General features: G+C 55.6%; 1 protein-coding gene across 1 annotated transcript; it reads right to left on the bottom strand.

The window, feature by feature from the left end:
* Positions 1-13,895: 13,895 nt before the first annotated feature.
* On the bottom strand, positions 13,896-25,358 carry RIBC2 (RIB43A domain with coiled-coils 2). The gene is made up of 7 exons (XM_016135710.2): positions 25,064-25,358; positions 24,151-24,232; positions 22,182-22,526; positions 19,080-19,198; positions 16,115-16,342; positions 14,973-15,139; positions 13,896-14,140 (listed from the first exon to the last, which is right to left on the bottom strand). Exons 1-7 carry the CDS (start codon positions 25,175-25,177, stop codon positions 14,062-14,064), a joined length of 1,134 nt encoding a protein of 377 aa, XP_015991196.2. The 5' UTR covers positions 25,178-25,358; the 3' UTR covers positions 13,896-14,061.
* Between the last annotated feature and the right edge of the window lie 123 nt (positions 25,359-25,481).

The raw sequence follows: 25,481 nt of genomic DNA, 5'->3' as shown, positions 1-25,481 counted from the left end.
AGCCGCACCGGCGGGGCCCACAGGGGCGGGCTGGGCAGGCACCTCGGGACAGGCTCGCAGCGGTGTTCCCGAAGGTTATGAAGCACTTCCCGAATTAAAAGCATCATTGCCGCTAACCCGGGGGTGAGCCTGTGTGTGTGTCGGGTGGGGGGGCGGTTTTCCTAAATTTCTGACTTTGATTCCGAGGGTGTCTGCAAGCCCAGGAGGCACACAACTGTAGAATGTCAGAGCTGAAAGGCTCTGGGGAGCCTCTGCCCAGCCCTCCTCTCCCACAGGAAGCGAGGCCACAGCCACGCAGCTGCGGCGGCGAGGGGAGGGAAGGGGCCGGAGGAGGAGGGCCGCCTGGCTGCGGCGCCTGGCTGAGCCGAGGCAGGAGAGGCCCAGGGCGGGGGCCCCGCTGGCCAGCAGGCTCCGGGCTGGAGGAGATGTGAGCATCTGGAAAGCCTCACTCGCTTCGACCAATCAGTGTTTAAAGGCCAAACAAAGCCACAGTGAGCGCAGCCAGGTTGGATTTTTCCCCCTTCCAAGTGGAACAGCACGTCTGGGTGTTTCATCTTAGCTCACAGCCATTTGCCGCCGCAGGACTGCCGGGCCAGGGCGGGGGCGGGGGGTGCGGGGGGGGGTGCGGGGGGGGTTCACGAGCCTCCTGCGAGCGAAAACGCATACACCCGTCCTGAATGCCCGGAAAGTAGATCAATCTCACAAAAACAGGAATCCTAAGAAACACCAGAAATGTATATTTTGATATTTCAATTTTTATTCCATCCCCGAACCAGGCCCTGGGGTGGGTGAGTGCTGGGGACTCGCACAAAAGCAAAACTCAGCCCTCGCCCCTAAGTCCTCCACTGTCTTGTGGAAGACACGAAATGGGGTGAGCGCCAGGCGGGGCGGGGGGTGGGGACCAGCAGCCACCGCTACGTGAAGCCATTCCACATGGTGACGACTCCCACTCCCTTGGGTCCCTTCTGTGACCCCACCCTCCCCTGGACCTTCGCCTGTGCCAGCAGCCGAAGCCTCCGCCTGCCCGTCCCATGCCGGATTCCTGGATGCTCGGTCCTGGGTCTTTCTCCTTCTTCTCACTGTCTCTAGGACCTATTCCCCCTTGCCTGTGCCTCGAGTTACCAATTTTTTCCCACCCACTCCCAAATTCACAGCTCCGAACCCAGACACACACATCCAACGTCACCTCTTGTGTATTTCTGGGGTTCTCAGAACTCAACCTGGCCAAACTGCATGCATGGTGTTATGGGGGAGTAATACCCTCCCCAAATTCATTTGTTGAAGCCCGAACCCCCAGTACCTCAGCGTGTGACTGCATTTAGAGACAGGGTTCTTTGAAGAAGTGATTAAGTTAAAATGAGGGTGGGCCCTAATCAAATCTCACTGGTGTCCTTAGAGGAAGAGGTTAGGACGCAGACTCACAGAGGGTCGGCTCGAGGACACGAGGAGGACATGGCCGTCAACAGGACGGAGAGAGAGGCCTCAGGAGGGATTGACCCCGGCGACACCTGGATCTGGACTTCTGGCCTCCAGATGGTGAGACTATGAATTTCTGTTGACTAAGCCACCCGGTCTGTGGCCCCACATGGCGGACCCAACACACTTACACACATGCTTTCCCCTCGGGCCCGGCTTGCCGGCTTCGTCCCCTGCCTCTGCGAAAGGCACCGCCACCAAGCCGGCCGCCCACACCGGAAAGAAGCTTGAGGTGCGCTCTGCTCCCCCTTACCAGCCCCCAGGCAGGCAGTGCCACGCCTGGGCAATCGGGCCTCTTAAAAAGCACTTACGTCCCCTCGTTTCTCTCCTGCTTCCGAGGCTGGCCGACCACAAAACAGGCAGAACCGCCTAGCTCAGCATCCCTCAGAACCCGGAATGTCGGCGGGCACAGCCACGCGCGGCCACAGGTCGGTCCTCACTCCGCGACTACGGGGGCGCCACTCGGGCATTGTCACGTCACCCGTGACCGTGCCCCAAGGGGTCCTGGTGCTGTGGTGTCGGGAAGACGCCTCAGGGCCTCGGGCCTTAGACTGGCGGACGCTTTTCGCTGATCCACAAGGCAGTCACGCTGTGACCTCAGCGCGAAACGTCTGGTTGTGCGAACGTCCCCACGGCGGGTCCTCTCCACGCAGGAGGGCCTCGCCCTGGGCTGACAGAACGCTGGCGCCACAGTCCCAGCACATCTCTCTTTAGGAAGGGGGAGGCCAAGGACGCGGTGGACCCACCCGGGCGTTTCCTGAGCCGCTTCGCCAAGAAGACGACCTTTGGGGTTTTTGAAATGAATGAAGTGTCCATAAGATATACGTGTCTGCGGGCTTTTCCCCTGGACCTCTGCGGGGTCATTCCGCACAAGCCCAGGACTTCAGCAAACAGGTGTGAGACAAGGACGGACGAGGTTAAGTCACCCAGAATCTTGCGACCGTCAGATCTAGCAGGACGAAGCCATTTTAGTCTCAGCAGAGGTTAAGTCCGTAGTCTGCATCACCGGTGGGAGCCTAATGCAGAGAGTATCGTGGGGACTGAGCGAGGGACCAGGGCCATGAAACGAGGCCGGCCGGGGGCCGGGAAGAAGGGGAGGGGACGGGCCCTCTTCAAACACTCACTGCCAGACCCCGCGCAGGGTGCCAGGGACGCCAGGCTCCCGCAGCGGCCGGGACCGTCTCCTAGGACCCACGGCCAGCTGCAGGAGGGGGACAGTGAACGCAGAGAAGCTGCAAGGTGCCCCAAGGCAGACGCAGGTGGCAGGAAGTACTGACGCTCAAGCGAGAACTGAAAGGTGAGGAAGAGGCGCTTGCCAGGCCGACCAGGTGCAGAAGGACAGTGAAGGGGACAGACAGCCCGTGCAGGACAGACGCCCACGGGGTGCTCAGCGCGAGCCTGGAGCAGAGTGGGTGGGCGTGGGGCCCTAGAGGAGCAGAGGCTGCAGCATCAGGGGCCTCGGAGACTGTTGGGGGCCACGCCCACCTGCTCCGATGTCCCACGGGCTGAGCAGAGTGACGGCCTCAGATTTGTGTTTATAAAAGAAGCTTGGGCCCACGATCCCTGTATTCTCAAACAACCTCAGTTTCCCCATCTGTTAAGTGGGGGATAAGAACAGACCTCGGCTCACAGAGTTGCAGATTAAATGCGTTACAACTAGGGAAGTGCTTAGAATAGTTCCTGGCACGTGGTAAGTGCTCCATGGCTACGATGTCACTGTTACCGCTTGTCAGGCCCCGAGGCTAAATGGCGGGTTCTGGAACACGGAGGCCAGGCCAAGGGGTGAAGGGTGGCCTGGGTGTGCCCACTGCAAGCTGCCCATGCCCTGGGCCGGGGCAAAGGACCCCACCCGCCCCGAGAGCAGGGCCCGCTTTCAATTTGCCAAGCCTCGCGTTGGGAGAGGGGCCTGGGGCTTGCTTTTCTTTCTTTCTTTCTTTCTTTCTTTCTTTCTTTCTTTCTTTCTTTCTTTCTTTCTTTCTTTCTTTCTTTCCTTCCTTCCTTCCTTCTTTCCTTTTTTTCTTTTTTCTTCTCTCCCTTTTTTTTTTTTTTAAGTTTTATGACTTTATTTAAGCTGAAGTGTTGAGGACGTGCTGGAAGCCACATCGCGACAAGCCGAGAAAACGCTCCGAGGAACGGAAGTTTGGCGGCTTCTTGCACACGTTAGCATCGAAGGAGGAGACGCAGGGAGGGTGACCTGGCACCCGTCGGCGGCGGAGTCCCTGAGACTGGATGAAAAGTGAAACGGAGACACGCGCTTCTGGCGCGCGGGAGGGTGGAGGCGCGTCAGTGAGGACCGGTTACGGCGCGCGGAGACTGCGCGGCGACCAGGGAACCGCGAGGGCTCTGTGGGCTCAGGCGCTGGTGCCGCCGAGGGGTCTGGAAAAGAAACGACTCCGACATTTCAGAGGCATATGTGTGTCATCCTGGATGCAGAAGGACGATAGACAGGCTCGCTTAAGGCGAAGACTGTCCTTTGCTGGGGAAGCTATGGGCCTGGCGTGTGACCACCCGCCATAGCCTGCCCAGGTAGGAATTTGCGATTCCTACGTCCTGTATGATTACTTTCCGTCACCGAGCTTGTCGGGCCTGCCCTGTGGCCCTAGTGGGACAGTCTGCATTCCAGTCCTGAGGCGGGGTGGCCTCCTGGGAGCCGTGAAGGAGACTCCTGGTCGCCGGCATTTTGGGATGAAGGCTCGACGCTAACCAGACTTCTCCGAGTGCTGTGGGTTGGGGTGAGGGGGTAAGTCAGGAGTGGGGTCCACCCCCATCGCACCTCCAGGTCGGGACCCCTTCACTGGAGCACACTTCTGGGAGCAGTTTATGGGACTCCACGTGAAAATAAAACCCACAGGACTTCGGAAGTGAGGGACCCCAACGTGTCTCTTCGGCTGTTACCTGGGCGTCCTGCTCCACGAAGACCTAAAGTCAAACGAGGCTGGCTTCGGATGTCAGGGTCCCCGCCCCGGTGGCTGTGGCTGCGGCTGCACACACTGAGGCTCAGTTTCCCCATCGAGAACGTGGCGTGATGATAACAGCTCCCACAACACGCGGTAGGCGAGAGCCTGACTGCGCAAGCGCGCGGCGGGCACTGGCACGGTGCCCGGCACAGCGGATGCCCGGGCAATGCCGGCCACGCCCTCCCCTTGCAGGTGAGGAAAACCGAGACCTCCCACCGCCGGCTCCTCTGTGTCAGAAGGCCGTCATTGGACCAGAGGGTTATTTTAACTAGCAAGCAGCAGGAAAAGTCGATTCAGGAATGTGAGTACTTGATAACTTCCCCAGGTGGTTGGAAAAAAATATTAAATGACAAAAACAATCCGAGAGACATTCCTGAGGAATAAAAAAGTCCTGTGAATAGCAGTGTCTAAAAATAGCAGAGTGTATTTTTGTGCATGGCAAAAATGGTGCCCAAGCCAAGGAAGAAAATACTGCTTCTTCCCGAAGTTTCCATCTAGCTTTTTCTTAGATCGAGGTGTCCAGCTGAGGGAGTGAGTGTCAGCCCCGCACACCGGGGTGCGGGGCGCTGCGGGGTGCGGAGGAGCAGAGCCTCGAAATCTTCCAACCCTTCCCATAAAATCCACGACGGCGGCCCGACTGCAGGATCTCGTGTTTCTCACCTCCAAGGGGCTTTTCACAGCCTGCGTTTTGAAAAGGAAAAGATGAGCGGGGAGGGGCAGAATGTGGTCCCAGCCTTGGCGATGCACCGGGGGCCCCGAGTCCCCCAAACCCCTAATTGGGAACAGGTTAGTGGAGGCGGCCGTGGGGAGTCGGCCATGGGTCTCTGACGGCGGCCTTCCCACCAAATTCTTTCCTCCTGGTTTCGACATAAACCACAACAACGCCATGCAGAACCAATTACGCGCTCCGCGTTGGGGTGGGGCGGGGGTCCGCGTCGCCGGCCGGCGGGGCGCTGTAGGACGGCTCCTTCTGCGCGGGGGCCACCCCGCCGCCCGCCCCGTGCCCAGAGCCCACGCCTGCCTTTCCAAAGGAAAACCGCACGTCCTTTACCGTGAGTGCGCTGACGCGTCTCAGTGTGTCGTGGGTGCTCAACAAGTCGGTGGGCGCGGGGCTGGCGGCTGGTAGGGGCAATCACAGCGTCCCTCACCTCTCCGTGAAGGGTGGGCGGGTCCGTTTATTCTAAATGAATGGGGAGAGAGGCCTTCCCCTCCCAGATACCAGTTTGCGGGGGCCCACGGGCCTCGGTGCCCACCGAAAAGGGGCGCTGCGCAGGGAAGGCGGGGTTCGCTGGGGCGGCGCCCTGGGGCGTCCGGGGCAGCTCCGCGTCTGGGTAAATAGCGCGTCAGAAACGTCTGTCGAGGGCCCGCGCTGTCCTGACTTGGGTACCTTCGGCCTCTGCTCTGCTGGTCGCAGGCTGGGCGGGGTGGCCGGAGACGGACAGAGGACGCGGTGTGCGGGCAGGCGGCACCACGTGACCCACCACGCCGGCCCTGTGGGACAGCGCGGCTCCACCGTTCATTAAGCGACTGCAACCCCGGGCCAGTGACTTCGCTGAATGGGACCTTGATTCCTCATCCACGAACAGGGGGTAGCACAGGGTGCAGCTCACAGCCCGGTGTCGGGGTTACACCAAGCACAGGACGTGGGAGGGACTTGTCTTAGGGAATTGAGGGCTGCGCACCCACCCAGCAAATGTTTATCCCTGGCTGCCTTGTAAGACCAAGCGAAACCAAGCAGATGCCGGCGAATCTGTTACTCATCAGAGCCCCTTCAGGCAGCGGTGAGCAGGCCTCCCAGCGCTGGGGAGGCGCTGGCCCGGCCCCAGCAGCCCCTCCGGGTGAGGGAGAGGGTGGGGCCCAGAGTGGTCTCCCTCCCCTTTGTGGTTGCCCGGAGCACGGCCCTAGTGAAACAATGCTCAGTTCTGGAAAGGGGGCTATGGGAGAGTTTGCGGCCCGCCTTAGCAGTCCAACGCCCGGTTCTGCCCATCCCCTGCCGGCTAATGCTCCGCCGACGTCCCCAGACCACTTGGCCCCCTCAAGGTCAAGGTTTTTGTCAAGCTAGCCCCTCCTTCTGGAAACCGGCCTTTGGGTCATTACTTAGCTACCCGCCCTCAGATTCCCTCTGGCAGGCACCGCGCCCGGGTCATCTCCCCGTCTCAGGCCCGCCCAGCACAGGTGCCCAAATCCTGCCGCCAGCCGACCCTCGGTTCATCACCAACACGTGGTGGACAGGACTCTTGTGTCAGAGTGTCCTGGTCTCAGGGCGCTTCCTGGAAGGCGGCGCCTTGCACCGAATCCCGGAGATGCGTTTTCCTTGTCGTTATTCACCTTTTTCTTAGAAGGCGAAATTCAAGGGGAGAAACTGAGAGATCTGGGCTGCAATTTATTTCTCGAAAAGGGCCACAGCCAAGTGGAATCTGCGTTTTTCCAAGACCACTTTGGCTGGAGGGGTGGAGGGTCGGCTGTCAGAGGTGGGCAAGAGGAGGCTGCGGCAGTGGACCAGACACACGAGGAGGACTCCAGACCAGGCCGGGGGCCGGGCGGACAGGGAAGTGGGGACCAAATCAGAGAGAGGAGGGCCAGCGCTTGATTGATGGGGCAGGGGGGGGGGAGGGGCGGGATTGAGAATGACTTCCAGATCTCGCAGGGCCTCGAGGTGCCTTTTGTCAGAGAGGAATTTACAGATGGAAGGGCAGGTTTGGGGGAGGCGATGAGCTCACTCGGGACATGCTGAGTGTGAGAGGCCCGGACGACCTCCAGGGGGAGAGTCCTCGTGGGAGAAAAAGTTGCTCAGGGAAGGCTGGGGACTGGGGAGCTAATGAGGGCCGTGGGGTATTGACGGCCCCGTGTGGACGCCTGCCCCCAGGACGCTCCGCCCGGGTCTCCTGGCTAGAGCGAGAGGCAGGAGGACCCGAGTGTTGCAATGTCGGGAGGTGATTTATGGGCAGGATGTCTTATGTGTTTGTTTCTCAGCGCTGCCTTCCGAGAGGTAATCTAAAACCCCACATTCTCATCCTAAGTGTAATTTCCAGTCATTTCCACCGACAACATTTGGTTCTTATTATCGAACGATACTCACACAGATGTAGCATTAAAATCTTGGCTTTCCCGAGTAAAGAAAACAAGATATCTAACGGATTGCAGCAACCCTCAGGCATTTACGATTCCAAGAAATTGCTGTTGGATACCGCCGCCCGAGATCCTCTTCCCAGAGTGTTTCGGGGAGGCAGGAAGCCAGCCCCTCGGGAAAGTTCATCTGAACTTTCAATCAGGAAGGGCCGAGGGCCTTGAAGGGTGCATTTTTAGAGACAAAGACCTGGCCATTTCCCCGTTGTCCCCACCCCCCACACACACCCGGGCGCACAGATGGTGCCCATTAAGGGTTTGTTGACTGAAGAAAGCAGCTGACTGTCCCAATCAGGGCACACTGGGCTTTCTCGTTGGACACTTCCTTCCAAAGTTTCCACGGGCTTGTTACAGGGAGAAGTGGCTTCTATGAGACAGAAGTGGAAAAGCATTTATATGGAACTAACGTTTTGAACTTCAACGGAGACTTTATCCTTCCCTTTGTCAAATTCCATATGAGTGTTTTGGGGTCCTTTCAAATGACGTTACTGGTCTAGCATAGCACTCGTGAGTCCTGGATATCTCCAAATGTGTATTTTTTCCATAATAATAGTTAACAGTTATGAAGATAATCTTATACACCACACACTTTAATGAATTATCTCGTTTAATTTTCACGATTCTGGGATGGTAATATACCTGTCACTCCCATTTCATAGGTGTGAACAGCAGCCTTGGGAAACAGGTGATTTTTCCAAGCGTCCACGGCTGGTGGGAGGCGGCACCTGGGGAATGTGTCCCCACTCCACCTGCTCACTGCCGCCGAGTGCTTCCAGTGCCTGCGGTGTGCCAGGCCTGAGCGGGTGGGTCCTCTCGGCAATCCTGGGAGATAGGTCAGTGTCACGATCCCATTTTACAGCTGGGGACACAGAGCCTCCCAGAGCTGAAGCCACCCGTCTGAAGTCACGGTAAGCGGCGGCGGCTGAAGCCGGGCCTGAGGGATGCTGGCTTGCTCCTCCATGCTCCCACAGGCCCCGGGACCCTTCTTTGCCATCTGTGGCCCCTGGCTCCCGGCATTGCCAAGGGGTACAGGCTCCCCCAGACAACAGGGCTCCATGACGTCCCCGGCCACCTCCACCCCGGGAGCCTCTAGGACCCTCCCAGGCGTGACTCGGGGACCCTGGAGAGGGGACAAAAGAGTTGGCCCATGTGCAGCTAACGCCACGTGGAGGAAGCCCAGAGCCACACACGCGGCCTTCCTTCCGCGTCCCGCGCACCACGTGTGTGCACGTGGCCACACAGACGGGATCGAGAGGGATCCAGCTCCGTTGCCCTTGAGTCTTGCTTGCCCGGCGGGTCTGAATCAAGGTCAGGGAGCCTCTGTCTCCGCCCGCCCCCCCCCCCGAGCGCCTCGGTGGCCAGCCAGCTCCCTGGCCGCCTGCCGGCCCCGCGCGCAGCTTGCATGCTCACAGCAGGGCGGTGGGGTCTGTCTGTTCCTCACCTGCCTGAGGCCCCTCTGCATGCCGCCCCGCCACCTGCTGGGTGAAACCACCCATGTCACCACGGCAGCCAGAGGAGTCACTTAGACACGCAGTTCGAACTGCTCCTTGCTCAAAACCCGCCGAAGACACTGATTTGACTCCCAGAAAAAGTCAAAGGCCTGTCAAAGGCCTGCAGGTCGCCGCCTCTCTGCCCCCGCCCCCTGCCCCGCCATCCTCTGCTTCCTTCCCCTCCCCACACACGCGATGGCCCAGCTGCACTCCTGAGTACATACCCTGTCCACTGATCCCCGGATCAGAGTCTGCTTTCCGGGGCACTCAAACAGCGACCCAGGTCACCCCACCTCAAACTGCAGGGCCCCTCCCCAAACACACACTCACCGCCCCCTCTGTCCCCGGATGGATGTTCGTCTTGTCTGTGGTCTGTCCTCCCACCAGGACGTAAGCCCCCAAGCACACGAGACTGTTCTAGCTCGTCTTGCTGCTTCGTTTGGTGACCTCATTGTTCAGGATGGTCTCTGGTGATCTGAGCAGCGACCGAAATTCTGTGGGATGACCGAGTGACCAAAGAGCCAGCCGCCCTCGACGTGTGCTCGGCGGACCCTCCAAGGCCTTCTTGCACACTCGTGGGCTCTGACACCCGGAGTTTGTTGTGTAACCGGTCTGGGGAACCCGACTCCAGGTCATGGCAACTCGTCACCGTTACGTCCCGTGTGCTGCCTCTAGACAGCGTGGTGTCAATTCTGGTGCGAATCGCCTGAAGTGCCATGGATGTGTCTCACGTCCTTCCATGCTGGCCTCTCAATGTGGCCATTCCCAGCTGGCCTCAAGAGCCGGGTGTCACGTACCCCCCACGTAGGCTGGGACGCTCACGCCCTCCGGCACCCGTTGGTCATACCGCAGCAGAGTCATGCTGCCCGGTGCCTCCACGGCTCACGGGGATGCTGGTCCTTGGACCTCTGACTTCCGGTGCCCTCCCCTGGCTCTGCCGGGGGCCCCGGGGAGCTGAGCCACAGCTCTGTCTGTTAGCAGCTGAGCCATTACACTCAGGACACGCTGTGTGCCTGGACTGACATTTCCCTTAGGGTGAGTTCCCCTCCCCCCGCCAGCACCGCTTCAGTGGTCACACAAACGAGTCCCCAGTAGATTCACCCTCCTCGCTGTGTAGATGCACCCTGAGTTAGCCCGAACCTGGGAGGCCATGCCTGCCTCCGCCTTAAACAGTCTCTGCCTCAGACTGGCTCCAGCACCTTTGGAAAGTCATTTCTGTTCTCGAAGCCTCTGTTCCACATTTGGGGGCTAAATAAAGCTGGCAACACAGCGTTACAGGTTCACGGAGGTCCGAGCACACGGCACGTGCTTCGTCAGCGTTGCCGTGAGCTCAGCAAGTGCGGCCGCAGATCCTGTCGCCCTTTGCTGCAAGCCCGCCGCCCTCTAGGCCTGCAGGTCCGCTCCGAGCCGTATGCCCCCCCCGCCCCGGCCACAGCAGAGGGGACCCGGCATGGGGCTGTGACTCAGGGACTGCCCGTTTGAAAGGTAGACCTGGTCTAATCAGACTCCGCCGTCACGATTCAGGAATGAGGAAACTGGGTCAGTCGTGGTGGGCCTGGAGCCGAAAGGCCATTTTGGGCCATTACCAGATGAGCAAGCCAAGGACAGAGCGGCCTTAAGCAAGAGACTTAACGGTGCTTGGCTGGCTCCCGCTCTCATCTCAGGAGGCCCAGATGGCTGTCCTCAAGGCCTGTGAGTTCCAACTGGACGTTTAGTCAACAAAGGCGCGTTTGTTGAGCCCTGAGAACCCCTGGGAACCCGGCGGAGCGACGAGCTCGCAGCTCAGCCGCTGTGAAGGCGCCGGCCCCAGCCGCCTTTCTCCCGGGGGCTCTGCACCGCTCTGTCCCCAGCGGTCGTGGACGTGGGGCTGGAGTCTCCTCTGGCTCTGTTGGCACAAGTGCATTGGGAAGGCTTTCCAGAATGTCTAGACCCACTAAATCACAGGCGTTCCGTTCCGTCCGCCCACATGCCCGGCCACGACCACGCTCCGGGGCCACGACCAGTGCGGGGGGCGGCTCCCCCCTCGTTTAGTAAAACACGAGGAGGGCGGGCCTGTCAGAAACGGGGTGGGCAGAACTGACCTTGCCAGCTCTGGGCAGAGGCGTTGCTGGGCTCCAAGATGGGGCAGCATGAACTTGGGGCAGGTCGGGAGAGGGTGTAGGGAGACGCCGGGGCCTTGCCGGGTGGGGGTAAGCACAGGGCAAGGCCCCGCCCTGCACCGTCTCCACGGAGGTCACTGTCTGGCTCTCACTCGCTCCTTCCAGCTTCTTTTCATCATCGTCTTAACATCACGAAGACACATTCCACACAGCCGAGAAGACCCCCCCTTCGGGGACGTGTACTCGGCGGGGCTCCCGTTCCGTGCTCCTCACCCCGCCCCTGGTTCCCACCTGTGAACACGAGAGACACCCGGGGACCAGTCGCCTCGCTGTGTGAGCACTCTGCGGTGGCCGTCACAGCGGGCTGTAACAGCCTCCACACCAGCCTCGCCGGTCCGCCTGGACAGAGCAGAGGCACGTGTGGAAACAGGGCGGCCAGGCCTCGGGGTCCGGTAGAAGGCGGAAGCTTGCGAGGCAGAAGTGCCACCTGCTGGTGGACAAGGGCACAGGCAGACAGCAACGGCGCTCCCGTGACAAGGTCCGAGAGCAGGTTTTAGGGCCACTCCACCTTGCTGTCCCTACAGGGGACAAGGGTGGGGGAAGGAGAGTCTTTTTTTTTTTCCTGTACATTTCCATCATTCCATAAAAGTTGCCTCACGCTCCTTTGCAGCCGCCCCCCGCCCCCCGTCACCTCGTCCCAGGCGAACGCTGGTAGAATGCTTTGGCTGATTCTAGAATTTCACGTATACAGAATTGCATTGTGTCCTCCTTTGGGTCGGGTCCAATGTTTCCGATTATAGTTTCCGATTCACGCAGTGGAGTCGGCTCGTGCAAGGGTGGCCGGGATCCCTGGCAGGTGCAGGTCGGGGAGCGACGGGGGAGAGCCAGGGCCTGGGCTCTGGTTATCTGGGTTTGAAACCAGCCACCCCACCCCCACCCCCATTACCAGCTGAAGGACCTTCCGACGGTCGGGGACCTCTCTGCTTCAGCTCCCTCATCCGTGAAACGAGGATTCACGGCAACCGTACTTTTCTACGCTAGTTTGCTTCAGATGTGCATTTTGTAAGCAGCTGATAGCCGGAATTTTTAAAAGTCAGTCCGTGGAGAGATCAGTAAGGAAACAGATACAGCAAAATAGTAACTGCGGCACCTCAATCGTAGGCATATGGGTGTGCACTGCACGATTCTTTCCGTTTTTCTATATGTTTGAATTTTTCATAGTAAAATGTTGGGGGGGTGAAAAAATCCTCGTGTGTGTGTGTGTGTGTGTGTGTGTGCACGCGCACGCACAATCGTAAGGGGCCATTCAGAGAATAACGGAGGGGCCCCAGCCTGGACCCGGGCTCTGCCTTCTAGCCAGGGGTGAATCACTTAAGCTTTCTTACTCTGTTTTCTCTTCGTAACATCCGGCGGCGTCAGGGGCGTTGGCAAGGGCCTGCCCAGCGCTGGGCCTGGGGCGCTGTGGTTTGAATCCCCGAGTTCATTTTTCTGCCTGAGAAACACGGGGCGTGTGTTGTGCTGCTGGTCACCAGCAGAGGGCGCACTGGAAGCAAACGCGTGTCCAAAGTTTTCAAACCTGGCTCTCCTTTAGGAATATTTTTTATAACGATGCAAAATTCAGAGTTAAAGCAGGTCTCTTCAGATTGGCCCTGTGGTTCCAGGCGTGTAAATGCATTGCTGACAACTGCAGCGGCCTCCTGGCTGTTTCCCTTCTCACCTGCAGCCATCGGCCCTACGTAGGACCATCTCCCCCGCCCCCCGCCCCCCTGGCCAGGATCTGCTTCTGTATCCGTGTATCCCGCTGGACTGTGGAGATCCTAGCACAGCACCCAGGATTTGGAGAGTGCTCAGTGTGCCCTGAATGAACTGACTTCACCTCCCATCCCTAACTTTATTTCTTGCCAAAATGTGGGAGAATTAACATCTGCATAGGCTGTCACTCATGCATCCCTGGGACCTTCCCCGAAGCATGCCCTGGGAACCGATGTTCCTAATGGAATTATCCTGGGAGGCGATGGGACCAGGAGCCCTTCCACACACACCACCCTCCCCGTGATGGGCTGAATATTGCCCCCCCCCCCCCAAAGACATGTTAGAGTCCTAACCCCTGGACCTCAGACTGAGACACACTTCTGCTGAGACACATTTCTGGCCGGCGCTCTGTCCGTGACGGCAGGGACCGTGCCGCCGTCCCCTTTTACGCCTCCCCGCTGGCCCGAATGTGACATGCCATGCCGGGGAGGGGGGGACTGGGGCAGCACTCCTGCAACCACGAGATGAACACACCGAGCAGAGGTAGCATTGCTCACCCGGGACATTTGCAAGAACGAGAAATAAACTTCTGCTTTGACGAAGCCACCCTTGTCCTGGGTCTCCGTCGCCAGCCTCCCTGGGTTCAAGGCCAGGTCCGCCACTGCCCGTCAGTGTGATCTTAGGCAAGTCACTTAACCCACCTGTGTCCCAGGCTCCTCACCTGGACCATGTGAGTTCGCGGCACCGGCTGATGGGAGGGAGTTAGTTAAGGGCACGTGAGGTGCTTAGAACGTGCCCCCCACACAGCTGGCGCGTCCGCTAGTGCGGCAGCTGAACCTGGAGTCTAAGCAACACACGGGCCCAGCTCAGCTGTCACGCCCTCCCCAGGGAAGACCTGGGCAGGCTCGCGTCTGCTCCGTCCGCACTCCCACGGCACCCAGGCCTGTTCTGGAGACCTCCTCTGAGCTGCGCTGAACAGAAACTGATGCTCTTCATAGAAACACAAGGGACAGCTTTAATAAATGTTTTGTCTACAGTAGGAAAATAAAGTTTGTGGGCACTTCTGGCCCATGGAGTGTATTTTTTAAAATAAATGTGACTCTTCAAGGTGATCACATTTTATACATAAACGATTCAGAGGGGAAGGAGGTGTCTTTTCCATTATCGACTTCTTGTATTAAATTGTGCGAAATACTCTTCGGTGGGCTGGTTCGTATAGACTTCCTTCATGTATTTTTTCCTGGCAATAAAACAAGGAGAGAAACCATCAGCAAACGTCTGAAACATATGTGAGAAAGAACCCGCGTTTGCTCACATCATTTGATTTCCGTGAGACCATCTCTTAATTGCTTCTTTTGGGCCCCCAAGAGAAGTGACCGACTGACCAGTAAACAGATGTTTGACTGGAGAAAGTACCAGCGGGTGCCAAGAGCTTGGTGGATAGACGGGTAACCAAGCGAGTAGATAATTGATTTTTAGGGACAAGTTCACCGCCTTTGACATTTCTGGAGCTGGATCTGAGCTCCTGGCCCCTCTGTAATGAGGAGGAGACTCCGGGCCAGTCCTCGGCAGCGCGGGAGCCCCTCCTTCTGCCCCGAGCGCCCTCCCCGCAGTGGCGGCTGGCACCGTCCTCCCCCACACCTCGGGTCCACTCGGCACCCCTCTGGGCCCCAGTGCCCTCCGCAGACTCCGTCGCCGGGACCTGCGTCTGAGCCGCTGGGCCTAGGTGAGGACGCCTAGGGAGGGGTGTTTACAGGACGATGGCACGACACAGTCTCAGTCACTTGTCCATGGGGGACCAGGGGTTTCCAAGCCCTTCATGTCTGGCTTTTTAGCTCTTGTCCCTTCTCCCTTTCTGTTTGCAACCTTTACCGGAGGCTGTGCCCTGGCCCAGACCACTTCCGCTATGGCACCGCTGGCGAAATATGCACCAAGGGTCCTGGACCCTTTGGGTGGGGAAATTTGGGGCCGGGGAGCCGGCTCTCTGGGCCCTGCACAGTTGGCTCCTCCTCGCCGCCTCCCCTGACGCCCCCCCAGCTCCCCCGTCCAGGCCCCCCCACCCCGGCACTCACTGCAGAAGCTGCTCCTTGGCGAGGCCGAGGTTGCTGCAGTCCAGGGCCCTGCGCAGCTCGCGCTGCTGCCGCCGCCCCTGCCGCTCCAACAGCAGGGTTTCCCGAGCGTGCTCAACCCTCTGCCGGTCCCAGAGCCGGTCCCGCAGGCGCTCTTCTTCCTGCAGCCTCTGGAGGAGGGAGAGGTGACTCGCCACCACCTGGCCCCACAGAGCAGCCCCAGGGGGTCACCAAGGAGAACCGGCCTCTCAGCGTTTTACAGGTGGGGAAACCGAGGCTCAGAGAGGCAGGAAATCAGAGGCGGCTTTGGGACACGACCGGTGGGCAGGGTGCTCCTGCTGGCTGCTCACTGGGATCACCTGGTGGCTTCTACAATGTGCTGACGCCTTGGCCCCACCCAGGGACAACGGGCTCATGATCTAGGGGTGAATTTCTGCATCTCGGCTCAGTCCTCACTGCCTTCCAGACCGTTTTATAAAAACCACTGAGCCCTCAGAGAGGAAACTGGACTAATGTAGAGGGGAGGGGTCACCCCCCAAACGTGGGCAGCTTTATCGGCCGTCCAGAGTGTGAGTTACTTTGCCAGCTCACCCTCCCCCAACAGCAGAAGGGAGCAGAAGCGCAGAAGCCGTCCTTCCCCTCCACGGGCTTCGGCTTCGGGGCGGGGCTTCCCCCCACCTCATGGGCAGGCCTGGGCCAGCCCACCGCCCACCGCCGCCGGGGCACACAGGCTGGTGGACCGACCGGCAGGTCATGGTGGTCAGGTCATGTCCCCCAACTCAGTCACGGAAAAAGCCGGTCTTCTCCAGGGGCCTGCCGGAACCTCGACCCTCCACCTCCCGCCCGGGCTCCTCGCTTTTCCCTGACCAGGGCAGGACGGTCCTGCCTCGAAGCCTCTGCCCTCGCAGTTCGCCCTGTCTGGTCACCTTTCTCCAGGTGTCTGCATTCCTGGCTCCCTCCCCTCCCCTACAGGATTGTATGGCCCCCGCTAAAATGTAGGCCCCCTGAGGGCAGCTGCGAGGGCGGGGGAGGCAGGAAGGAGGCAGGTGGAGCAGAGCGTGCATGTGCATGCAGGCTGGTGCCGGCGTGGGGACCAGGGTGCGGAGACCGGGGTGCGGAGACCGGGGTGCGGGGCGGGCAGGCACCAGCTTCTCCTGGACTTGCTGCTTCTGACACAGGCGGATCTGCTCCAGCTGGTCCTGGTTCATGCCCTTCCAGCGATCGGGGGCCACGCGGTGGGGCCCGAAGGAGCTGGCCGCCTGCTGCGGGTTCTCGGAGAGCAGGCCCCCGCGCAGCAGGTTGGTGATCTCGGCCAGGTTGTCCTCCTCTTCTTGTTTTTTCTCTAGACTTTTCCTTTCCGCTGACTCTGCAGCCTAGGCAGAAGACATTGAGGAAGATGCTCCGAGTGACAGGCCGGCAAATCTTACTGGGGCCCTTGGAGGAAAGATGCACTGAAGGGCTCCAGGGCCGGGCGGGGGTGGTGGGCTCTTCAGGCCTGAATGTGGGCGGCCCTGGGGCCCTGGCCGCCTGGGTGAAGACAGGCAATAACGGGCAGGTGAGCTGGGCTGGGAAGGCGCCATCTGCTGGTTGTGTGCGGAGTTGCTTTGGGTCTTAGCGCCGATTTGCCAAAGCATGGAGCTGCCTCCCTGGGTAGGGCTGCCTTCTCCCCTTGCCTTGGCCTCAGTCACCCTGGGGCAGGGCTCTGTGCCCCTCCCTGTGGCCCTGGTCACCCCTGTATGGCTGCAGGCCACAAAGAACGTCCAACGGACTGATTCACAACCGTGGTGGCCTCTAAAAGGTGAACACACAGTGTTACCCCGGTGCTCCCTGAACCCCACTCACAGGCCTTGGCACAAGTAAACTCCTGGGCCAACCCCGGCTCAAGCGAGGGTGAGGAGTGGAAGGACAGCCCAGGCCGTGTGACCCGAAGCACGTCGCCCCCCTGGGCTGCAGTTATTTCTCTGTCAAGAGACATTCATCAGCGTTCTCGGTTCTCTTCAGTAAAGAACAGACGAGGCACTTTGCCAGGGGCCCGGCACACCGCATGAGACGGCCGCTCACTCGGCGCGTCACAGAAGCACATGCTTTCCAGCAGGACGGGCCCGACTCGAACACCGGACAGCCGGGATTTGAATTTGCCAAAGCAGATCAGATGAGCACCTGGGTGTCCCTAGGAGAGTCAGTCCCCCCACCCCCATCCTGAGCCCGTTCCTTTATCCATTAAATTGGGTTGACCGTGCTCCTCTGGCAGGCTGGTTGGACCCAGTGACTCACGAGAGCATCTAACTGTCGCTGGAATTAAAAATAACGGCTCTCGCTGACGAGTCCTGAGAATGTGCCAAGCGTTCCGATGCCTCCCAAGCGTTACCTCGTTTTACCCCACGACGGCCTCATGAGCGTGATCGCCAGTACTCCTGGTCACTAAACATGGTGGACAGCACTCCTTCTGGGCAGGTGGCAGAATTATAATTCCCTGCCTGCTTGGAGTGAGCGTGGCCATGCGGCTTACTTTGGCCAGAGCGATGTGAGCAGAGGTGACAGGGACACTTCTGGTAGGGGTGTGTGTGTGGGGGGTGGGGGGGATCGGCCTTTTCTGTTGTGCTGCTGGAGTTCTCCAGCTGGTGGCAGGGTCAGGGCCCTGGAGCGAGGATGACGAGCAGAGTCCCTCGGTCAACCGAGACAGACGTGGAGCGTCACAAACGTCAACACTGCGTTTTAAGCCACTGAGATTTGGGGGGTGTTTCTCCCTCTGACTGGCATAGGTAGGTGTCATCGTTATCCCCATTCTCTAGATGATAAAACCGAGGCAGAGAAGTGAACTGATAAATGAATGAGGGAATAAACGAGTGACTGGAAGGCCAGCCAGCCAATGGCGGAAGTAGAATCAGCCCCATCCTGCCGGGGACTTACCGGGGATCCTTTGTAAGGTATGTAAACATCTACCCACTATGCTGTACACTTGAAGCCAGGAGAATATTGAATGTCGACTTGAAAATTAAAAATATTTTTAAAAATTTTAAAAGAGCCCCATTCTGCCATTAATTTGCTGTGGGGCCTGAAGCAAAGCATCTCCCCTCTCTGGGCCTCCTCTGTGAAAGGAACAGGGCCAGATGTTCGCCAAGACCTCTGCAGCTGGCTGGTTGGTGACCTGAGCAGCAGATGCCTCTGCGATCTGCCCTTTGGTCACCCCTCCTCATCTGGGCAGATGGCCCTTCTCATTCCTCTCCCTGCTGTTTAAAACCAACATTCTCTCTGGTCTCTGGTCCAGCCTTCCAAGGAGTTTTGATCCCATACCTCCATGGACAGAACACATTTGAGCTTGTGTCATTTAGTTCACAAGGTGGTACTATTAGACCATAAACATAGCACATGCTTCATCATGCACGCGCGCACACAGCGGGGAATTTAAAGCGATGAGGTTAAAGAGACACGTGAGCAGAGTTCTAACATCTCCGCCCTGCTCTCCGATGGACCATCTCATGTGCTCTCCCTTTCAGGCCACAGTTCTGGTCAACCAGCTAATGCGAGAAATGAATCCAGGCCAAGCCCCTGCCCTACCCAGGAACTATAATTGCATGTGGAAAGAAAACCTGGAGGGGGAGGGGTCTAATCTCCAAAAGGAACAGGGAACTTGGAGTGACTTCAGCACGGGATCTGCTTGGAGAGCAGTGTTCGTGAGGAAGCTAGGCAGGTTTAGAGAGGAGGGCGCCGTCAGGAGACCTCCAGAGCCTGCGCTGTCATCACTGCCATCTTGGCTGCTCCCATCGCTGAGTGCCTGAGCACCTGCTCCTGGGAGGGGGGCTCTGATGGCTGGTGAAGAGTTCAAACAAGATCGGGTGTCAGGGCATAACTGGCTGGGACCCCTCTAGGCAAATGTCGCTGTCCTCATATTACAGAAGAACCTGAGGTTTAGAGAGGTGAGCTGACCCCCCTCCCAGCTTGCATGGCTAGTTCTGTCAGGTTTCATGCCCAGATTCCGAGCTCAGGAGCAGGGGCTGCGTCTGGTCTGTTTCTGTAACTAGACAGGCCCACTGCAGGGACCGGGGGAGCAGGCCACCCCGGGTAGCGTGTGCATGCTCGTCCTCCCCTCCAGACGGAGCCTGGGCATACCTGGGTCTTGTTGAATTCTTTCACGGCTGCACAAACCGCCCTTCTGGTGGCGTTTTCCAGTTTCTGTAGATGTTGGGCTGTTTCATCAAATTGCAGCCTTGTCCGCATGTAGAAGTCCTCTGAAAGGAAGAAAAACACCATCAAATCTCGTGTGTCCACGCAGAGCTCCCCCAGGCATGCAGAGTGCACTCGAGAGTGGTCCATTCACGCATCCCTGAATGGCTGTCAGAAGACTTGGAGAATTAATTCGAGCAAAGCTCTTCCATTCCTGCCTGGCACTGAGTGTTAGCCATCACTGCTGTGGATTGGTAATGTCTGCTGTGGATTGGTAATGTCTGCTGTGGATTGGTAATGTCTGCTGTGGATTGGTAATGTCTGCTATAGTCCTGGGAGGGGAGCAATGGGCCCCCTGCCATCCCTGATCTATGGGGGGCCACTACTTCCTTACAGTAGGCAATGGATAGCCCAGAAAATGGGGAGCTCTGCCATGGGAACCAGATGGGGCTCCCCAGAGGAGGGGGTGTCAGGTAATAGGCATCCGTGGAATGGCAGTATCACTTTGCCGAGGAGGAGGAAAAGGGGTCAAAAGTGGAGCATCCGAACAGTGAAACATAAAAGATTTGGAGTCAGACAGAGCGGCTCGTAGCCCAGCGCAGACACTTCCTACTTTGTCAGCCTGAACTATTTATTACTCACCTTTCTGAGCCTCTAGCCCTCACCTGTGAGGTGGGACAACTCCTACTTTGTAAGGTTGCTATTTTTAAAAAAGTCATTCATTAGTAGGTTCCTCCTATGACGCTCGTGCTGTGGGTCTCCCTCAGTGTCTCCAAAAACAAAGACCAAACTCTTTAGTGGTGAATTTGTGGCCTCTGCTCACCTTCACCTTTACCTCTCACCTTTCATTTTCTTGTCCATTCATTTAACACAGAGCTATCGAGAGCCTCATGTGGGCCACGCGCTTTGTTGGGAACGTAGTATATAGTGGCAAGCAAAACGAAGGGCTTTCCTGCCTTTCTGGAACTTACTGTCTAGGAGCTGAGATAGATAATAAACAAAAGAACCTTGGACCATTGCATATTACTACAAATGACGATGGCGCGATAGAGGGAAATGGTCCTAAGAGAAAACGTTGGGAACACTGACTTTACGCAGTTGGAGGGCGGGGAGTAACAGGTAGATGGCTTCTCTAGGAGGAAGTGACATTTCAGCTCAGTCCTGAAGGACGTGAGAAGTTGGTGGAGAGCAGACGCAAAGTTTCTAAAGTGGAGAAGAATTTGTCAGGACCCAGAAGTAAAAGAAAGCCAGAATGAACGGGACATCATGAATGGAGCGGTGGGTGTAAGGCGGTATTGGAGGGTTGAGCACGGGTATTTAATTCCATATATGATGAGATGCCATTAGAGGGTCTTGAGCTGGAGTGGAGGGGGTGGGGGAGACACTGTTCAACTTGACATTGTTTAAAAAGTAGCACTCTGACTGCTAAATTGAGAATGGACCAGAGAGAGGCAAGAAAGAAAGTGGGAGACAATTAGAAAGCCCTTGGTGTGGTCCGTCCAGGTGAAAAAGGTGACCGCTTGCATCACAGTGGCGGTGACAGTGGGGATGGGAGAAGTGGACAGTCCAAAACGTATAAAGGAGGTGGAAGGGACAGGAGTTGAGGACGGCCGGGAGACAAGAGGGTGTCAAGGATGACCCCCAGGCTTCTCGCTTGACTAAGGAAAGGTGGCGTCACTGCGTGAGGGGAGGAGGATGGAGGGAGGGGCAGATCCAGGGAAAAACTAAGCATTCATTTCCGGTATGAGCGATGTCTGGTGAGACGTCCCGGAGGCAGCTCAAGGACCAAGTCCAAGGTTGAGACAAAGGCTCTCAGCCAGAGATGGAAAAGTGGAGCACCTGGGAGACGGATGAGATTTTGAAAGCCCTAATAGTGATTATTTCAACAAATGTTAATCTATGTGCCAGGAACTAAGGACAGAGCAGTGAATAAAAAGGTCGAAATCTCCTACCTTCATGGAGCTTAGGAGATGATGCTGGGGAGAAGGATGACAGATACGTAACCATACAGTACATCAGCGATCAGTGCTTCGGACTAAAATAAAGCAAGGAAAGGGATAGAAAACCTGGGGGAGGGGAAGGGTACAGGGTTGCAATTCATAATAGTGGTCAGGGGAGGCCTCACTGATAAGACGACATTTTTACCGAAGACCTGAAGAAGGCGAGGGGTGAGCCGTGCATATATCTGGGAAATATGTTTCCCAGCAGACGGAACCGTAGGTGCAACAGCCCTGAGGCAGGAGTGAGCCGGACACACTCAAGTACCGGGAACAGACAGGAAGCGGTGTGGCGAGGACGGGATGAACGGAGGGCGGCACGGTAGGAGATAAGGCCAGGCTGAAGGCCTGTTGGTCCTTGGAATAAAACTGGCTTTTCCTAAGTGAAGCGAGAAGCTGTTGGAAGATTCTGGGCGAAGGATCTAGCTTAGCCTTTAACAGGCTCATTCTGGCAGCTGGGGGGGCAAGGGCGGAAGCAGGGAGGCTAGCCACAGGCTAGTGCAACAATCCAGCAGGGTCGTGGATAGCTCAGTCCAGACTGCTGATGGCAGCGGTGGTAAAAGGCAGTTGTGACTGGGGATGACTTGGTGCTGGACTGGATGTGGCTTTTGAGAGGAAGGCAAGAGTCGAGCTGACTTGAGGGGGTGAGGCCTGGGCCAGTAGAAGCATTGCGTTTCCACTGACGGAGGTGGAAGGTCGCGTTCGGGGTGATCAGACTCGTACTGACGTGGGCTGGACCCTGTAACCCTTACCCCTGCCGAGTCTTCCCAGCACACTGCAAGTACACTCAGCGCAGGGACTGATCCTGAGTTTCTCTAGGCTCCAGCGCCCCCTGCAGCCCTGACAGCGCAAGCTCAGAAAGTGTTTCCTACATCACGGCCGGGTGCCTGGAGAGGTTTCAATCCGGGAACACAGGTTCTGATGTATGTCTCTCTCTCCCCACAAGGCCAAAGCCGCACATTAGTAGGACTTAAAAAACAAAACGAAACGAAAACAGGAGTTGATTTGTTGAAGAAAGTATTGGAACCAATGTGTCTTTTTGTTTCATTACCTGCACATTTTTGGTCGGCGCGGGCATCCTTCCATTCCTTTTGCTGTTGCAAGGACCATTCTCTGTTTTGTTCCTGTTGGAATTTCTTTCTCTCGTGGAAGTTTAAATCCTCTCCCATGAATTTCTGCATTCCTGATACAGTATTCCAAACATCATTATCTGACTGCCGGGGTACACGATCTTTCTTAAGGGCTAGGGGGTCAGAAAGATCAAATTCTCGGCGCGTTTCTGGCTTCTGAAAGTTCTGTTGGAAGTCGTTGATAGCTTTGCAGAGCTCTTTCCTGTCTCTCCTTTCCCGGTCTTCCAGTAGGCATGTGGTTTTGTCATTTTGCCTCATTTCAGCAGCTAGAAGAGACATAGCATATCCATATGTAAGCTTAAGATTCAGAGAGAAAATTAATTTGAATCTACTTTAAAAATTATTTTTAATGATTCTAAAAGTAATACAACCCTCCATAAAGGAAACATAACCATTAAAGGATTAGAATCCGGAATATACAAAGAGCATCTATAAATCAACTTTAAAAAAACAGGGAACCCAACCAAAAAACAGGTGAGGGATAGGAACTGGCAAATCATACAAAGAAACCGGAATGATCCATAAACTGGTGAAAAGATGGATAGAAATATCCAATGAATTGCAGCATATTTTGCAATTATAAAAACAATGGAAAAATCTAAACCTGCTATCGATAGAGGAATAGATAAAGAAATTGTGATTGATTCATGTAACAAAATATCATAAACCAATTAAAACGAATATTCTCTATGTAGGTCATGAATCAACTTCAAAAAATTACAACATTGAATTTTTAAAAAGTCACAAAAGGTTCCATTCAATATGACACCATTTATGTAAAATGCATAAATGTACAAAAAACCATTTTTGATCGTCATGGATACATACGTAAATAGTACAAGTACAAAAACATGCATGGGAATGATGCACACCTCTGAGGAGGGAGGAAGAAGAAAATGATGGATATATATACTCAGAAAGTATTCTTAAAATATAATATCGAAAGCCAATTTGGCAAAATGTTTGCACGTAATCAAATGGCGGTGGATATGTATGTATCTATAGCATCGTTTTTGTAAGTTTGAATTATTTTTAAACTAAAAATAAAAAGGTAAAGCATTTAGAAAATATAGTACAATAAAAAGAAAATACTTTGCTCATAATTTCATCACTCCAACATTACCACTGCTAACTTTTTGGCATAACTCTTTTCTGTCTTTTTCTAAGAATATCTTTTATAATATGTATATATATATTTAATTAATTAATTTTAATTGAAATATAATAGATGATTAGTTGTTCATATTTTATATATTTTTAAACTTAATAACCCATTGTATATACAATTTTATATCCTACTTTTTTCTATTTTTTAACAAGAAAAAATAACCAAATTCATTATGTATGTAAGAATATGGGGTCCCCTGCTTTTTTCTATTTTAAAAATCTTTATAGTGCTCTTAAAAAAACAAGCTGAAATTGTTGCACATGTGAAAAAATGAGTTCTATTTGAAAAATTTTATCTAAGAGCTAGAACACAATTATTCGAACCATATCTACTTCTGAGTCAGCTCAAGGGTGTGAGCTGGGAGCGTGTGTGTGTGTCATCTGGTATAAAGAGCTGCCCCTGATAGGTGGTCTTGAGCTTTTTGGCAGAGAATGTAATGTTTAATGTTTTTCATATCCAGGTTTAAAAAAAAAAAACACACAGAAAAACACACATTTATCTTCAAAATATATTTCTTTGAACTCATGTAGGATTCAATAGTTGTTTTTATTTTAAGAGAGGAAGAATTAGCACATAAAGTTAACTGAGCCTAAGGAATTGTGAAAATTTAAAAGAGGGAAGAGAGTGAAAAGGACAAGTTTTTACACATATGACAAAATGAAGACTGGAGTCTAAAGGCACACAGCCCTAAACTGCTACATAGGCATCTAGGAAACGCTCACCAAAGGATTCATGTCTGGCCTTTTCGGTTGCTTCTTTTATCTTCTGGTCACGGACCTGAACATCCCAGGCTTTTGTATCTCCCTGGAATGGAGAACGGCGAGAGGAGTTAGACCCAGATAATTTTATTCTGTTATTAGCAATCCTACTTATCTTTTTATCCTTGCCCCACTGTCGACGAAGTGTTTAGGCACACAGCAGGTCTTTTCATACCTGAATGCCCTTGCTTATGGTTGCTTCTTTAGCCTGTCCTCTTAAGTTCCCTCAGAGCTTCCTTCTCCTTCATCTTGGTTAACAGATACTCATTCTCAGAACACTGAGTAGGCATCACCTCCTCTGGGAAGCCCTCTCGAACTTCCTCTTCCAGCCCTAGTCTGTGCTCTCCTCCCTCACAGCACCAACTCCACTACATTTTTAATGTGACCATTTTAATGTCTGCCTCCCCCAGTGGGCCGTGAACTCTGCAAGGTCAAGGATCGCTTTATTCCTCATCTCCTGGTCCCAGGTCAGGCTTGCCACAAATAGGAACTTTGCTGGCATATGTCAAATGAATGGACAGGAAGGAACCCCTGACAATGTAGAAATCTGACTCAGAGAGAGAACCCCATTCCAGTTCCCCTTGGGCCACTAACTCAAGGCAAACTCCTCCCCGCTGAAGGACTCGATTTACCAGTCTGGAGAGTGGGAGGGAGTATTATTTGTTCTGTTAAGGTCTCTCTCGTCCTCGGCAGAGTCAATACATTTAACTAGTTTTCCCCTGAAAAGCCCGGTGCCATTTATAGCTAGCTGTTCTTGTATCTAAAGTCTCGTCCGAGGTGTTCGTCCACTCTTCTGTAAAGCCGCCCGCCTCTCGCACCCCGCCTGCCCCTCCGCCTTCCCTCCCAGCCCCCTTCCCTGTCAGCCCGAGGGTCTCACCCCGATGATCCTGTTTCTGGCGTTGAAGATCCGTTTCTGCCTGCATAGCTCCATATGTCTCCTCTTGGCCAAGCTGAAGTGCTGCTTCAGGTCCTTGGGCTCCACTATCTCCATGACTGGAAATTGCCAAAAATTCTAAGGTTTTTAAAATGCGAGATGAAAAGAACAGAAGACCCCAAAATAAAATAAGCTGTAGCTCAAGCGAGGCCGCCTTCCTAGCAGGGTGGGCGGTGGGATACGAGCCTGCTCCTCGGGCTTTCAATCCAGCCCTCTCCCAACGAGCAGAGCGTGAGGAGACCCGGTTTCCTCGGAAACGCAAACAACGCGGTTGCTAAGAAACGGCGCGGGCGCTCGCGGAGGGCTCGCTCTCCTCTCGCGAGATTTCGCGAAGCCCTTCCCGCGCTTTTCCCCCTTTCGT

The sequence above is a fragment of the Rousettus aegyptiacus genome, unplaced genomic scaffold (genome assembly GCF_014176215.1).
Source record: "Rousettus aegyptiacus isolate mRouAeg1 unplaced genomic scaffold, mRouAeg1.p scaffold_m13_p_2, whole genome shotgun sequence".
Lineage (NCBI taxonomy): Eukaryota > Metazoa > Chordata > Mammalia > Chiroptera > Pteropodidae > Rousettus > Rousettus aegyptiacus.
The sequence above is the reverse complement of the archived record's forward strand: the minus strand, read 5'-3'. Positions and strand labels throughout refer to the sequence as shown.

Excerpts from the sequence above, each read along its gene's own strand:
- RIBC2 (XM_016135710.2), bottom strand. The coding sequence starts at position 25,177 with ATGGAGATAGTGGAGCCCAAGGACCTGAAGCAGCACTTCAGCTTGGCC. Across the intron at positions 24,233-25,063 it reads CCAGAAACAGGATCATCGGG|GGAGATACAAAAGCCTGGGA; the intron begins GTGAGACCCTCG and ends TCTCCATTCCAG. Across the intron at positions 14,141-14,972 it reads GCCAAGGAGCAGCTTCTGCA|GAAAAAATACATGAAGGAAG; the intron begins GTGAGTGCCGGG and ends TTTTATTGCCAG.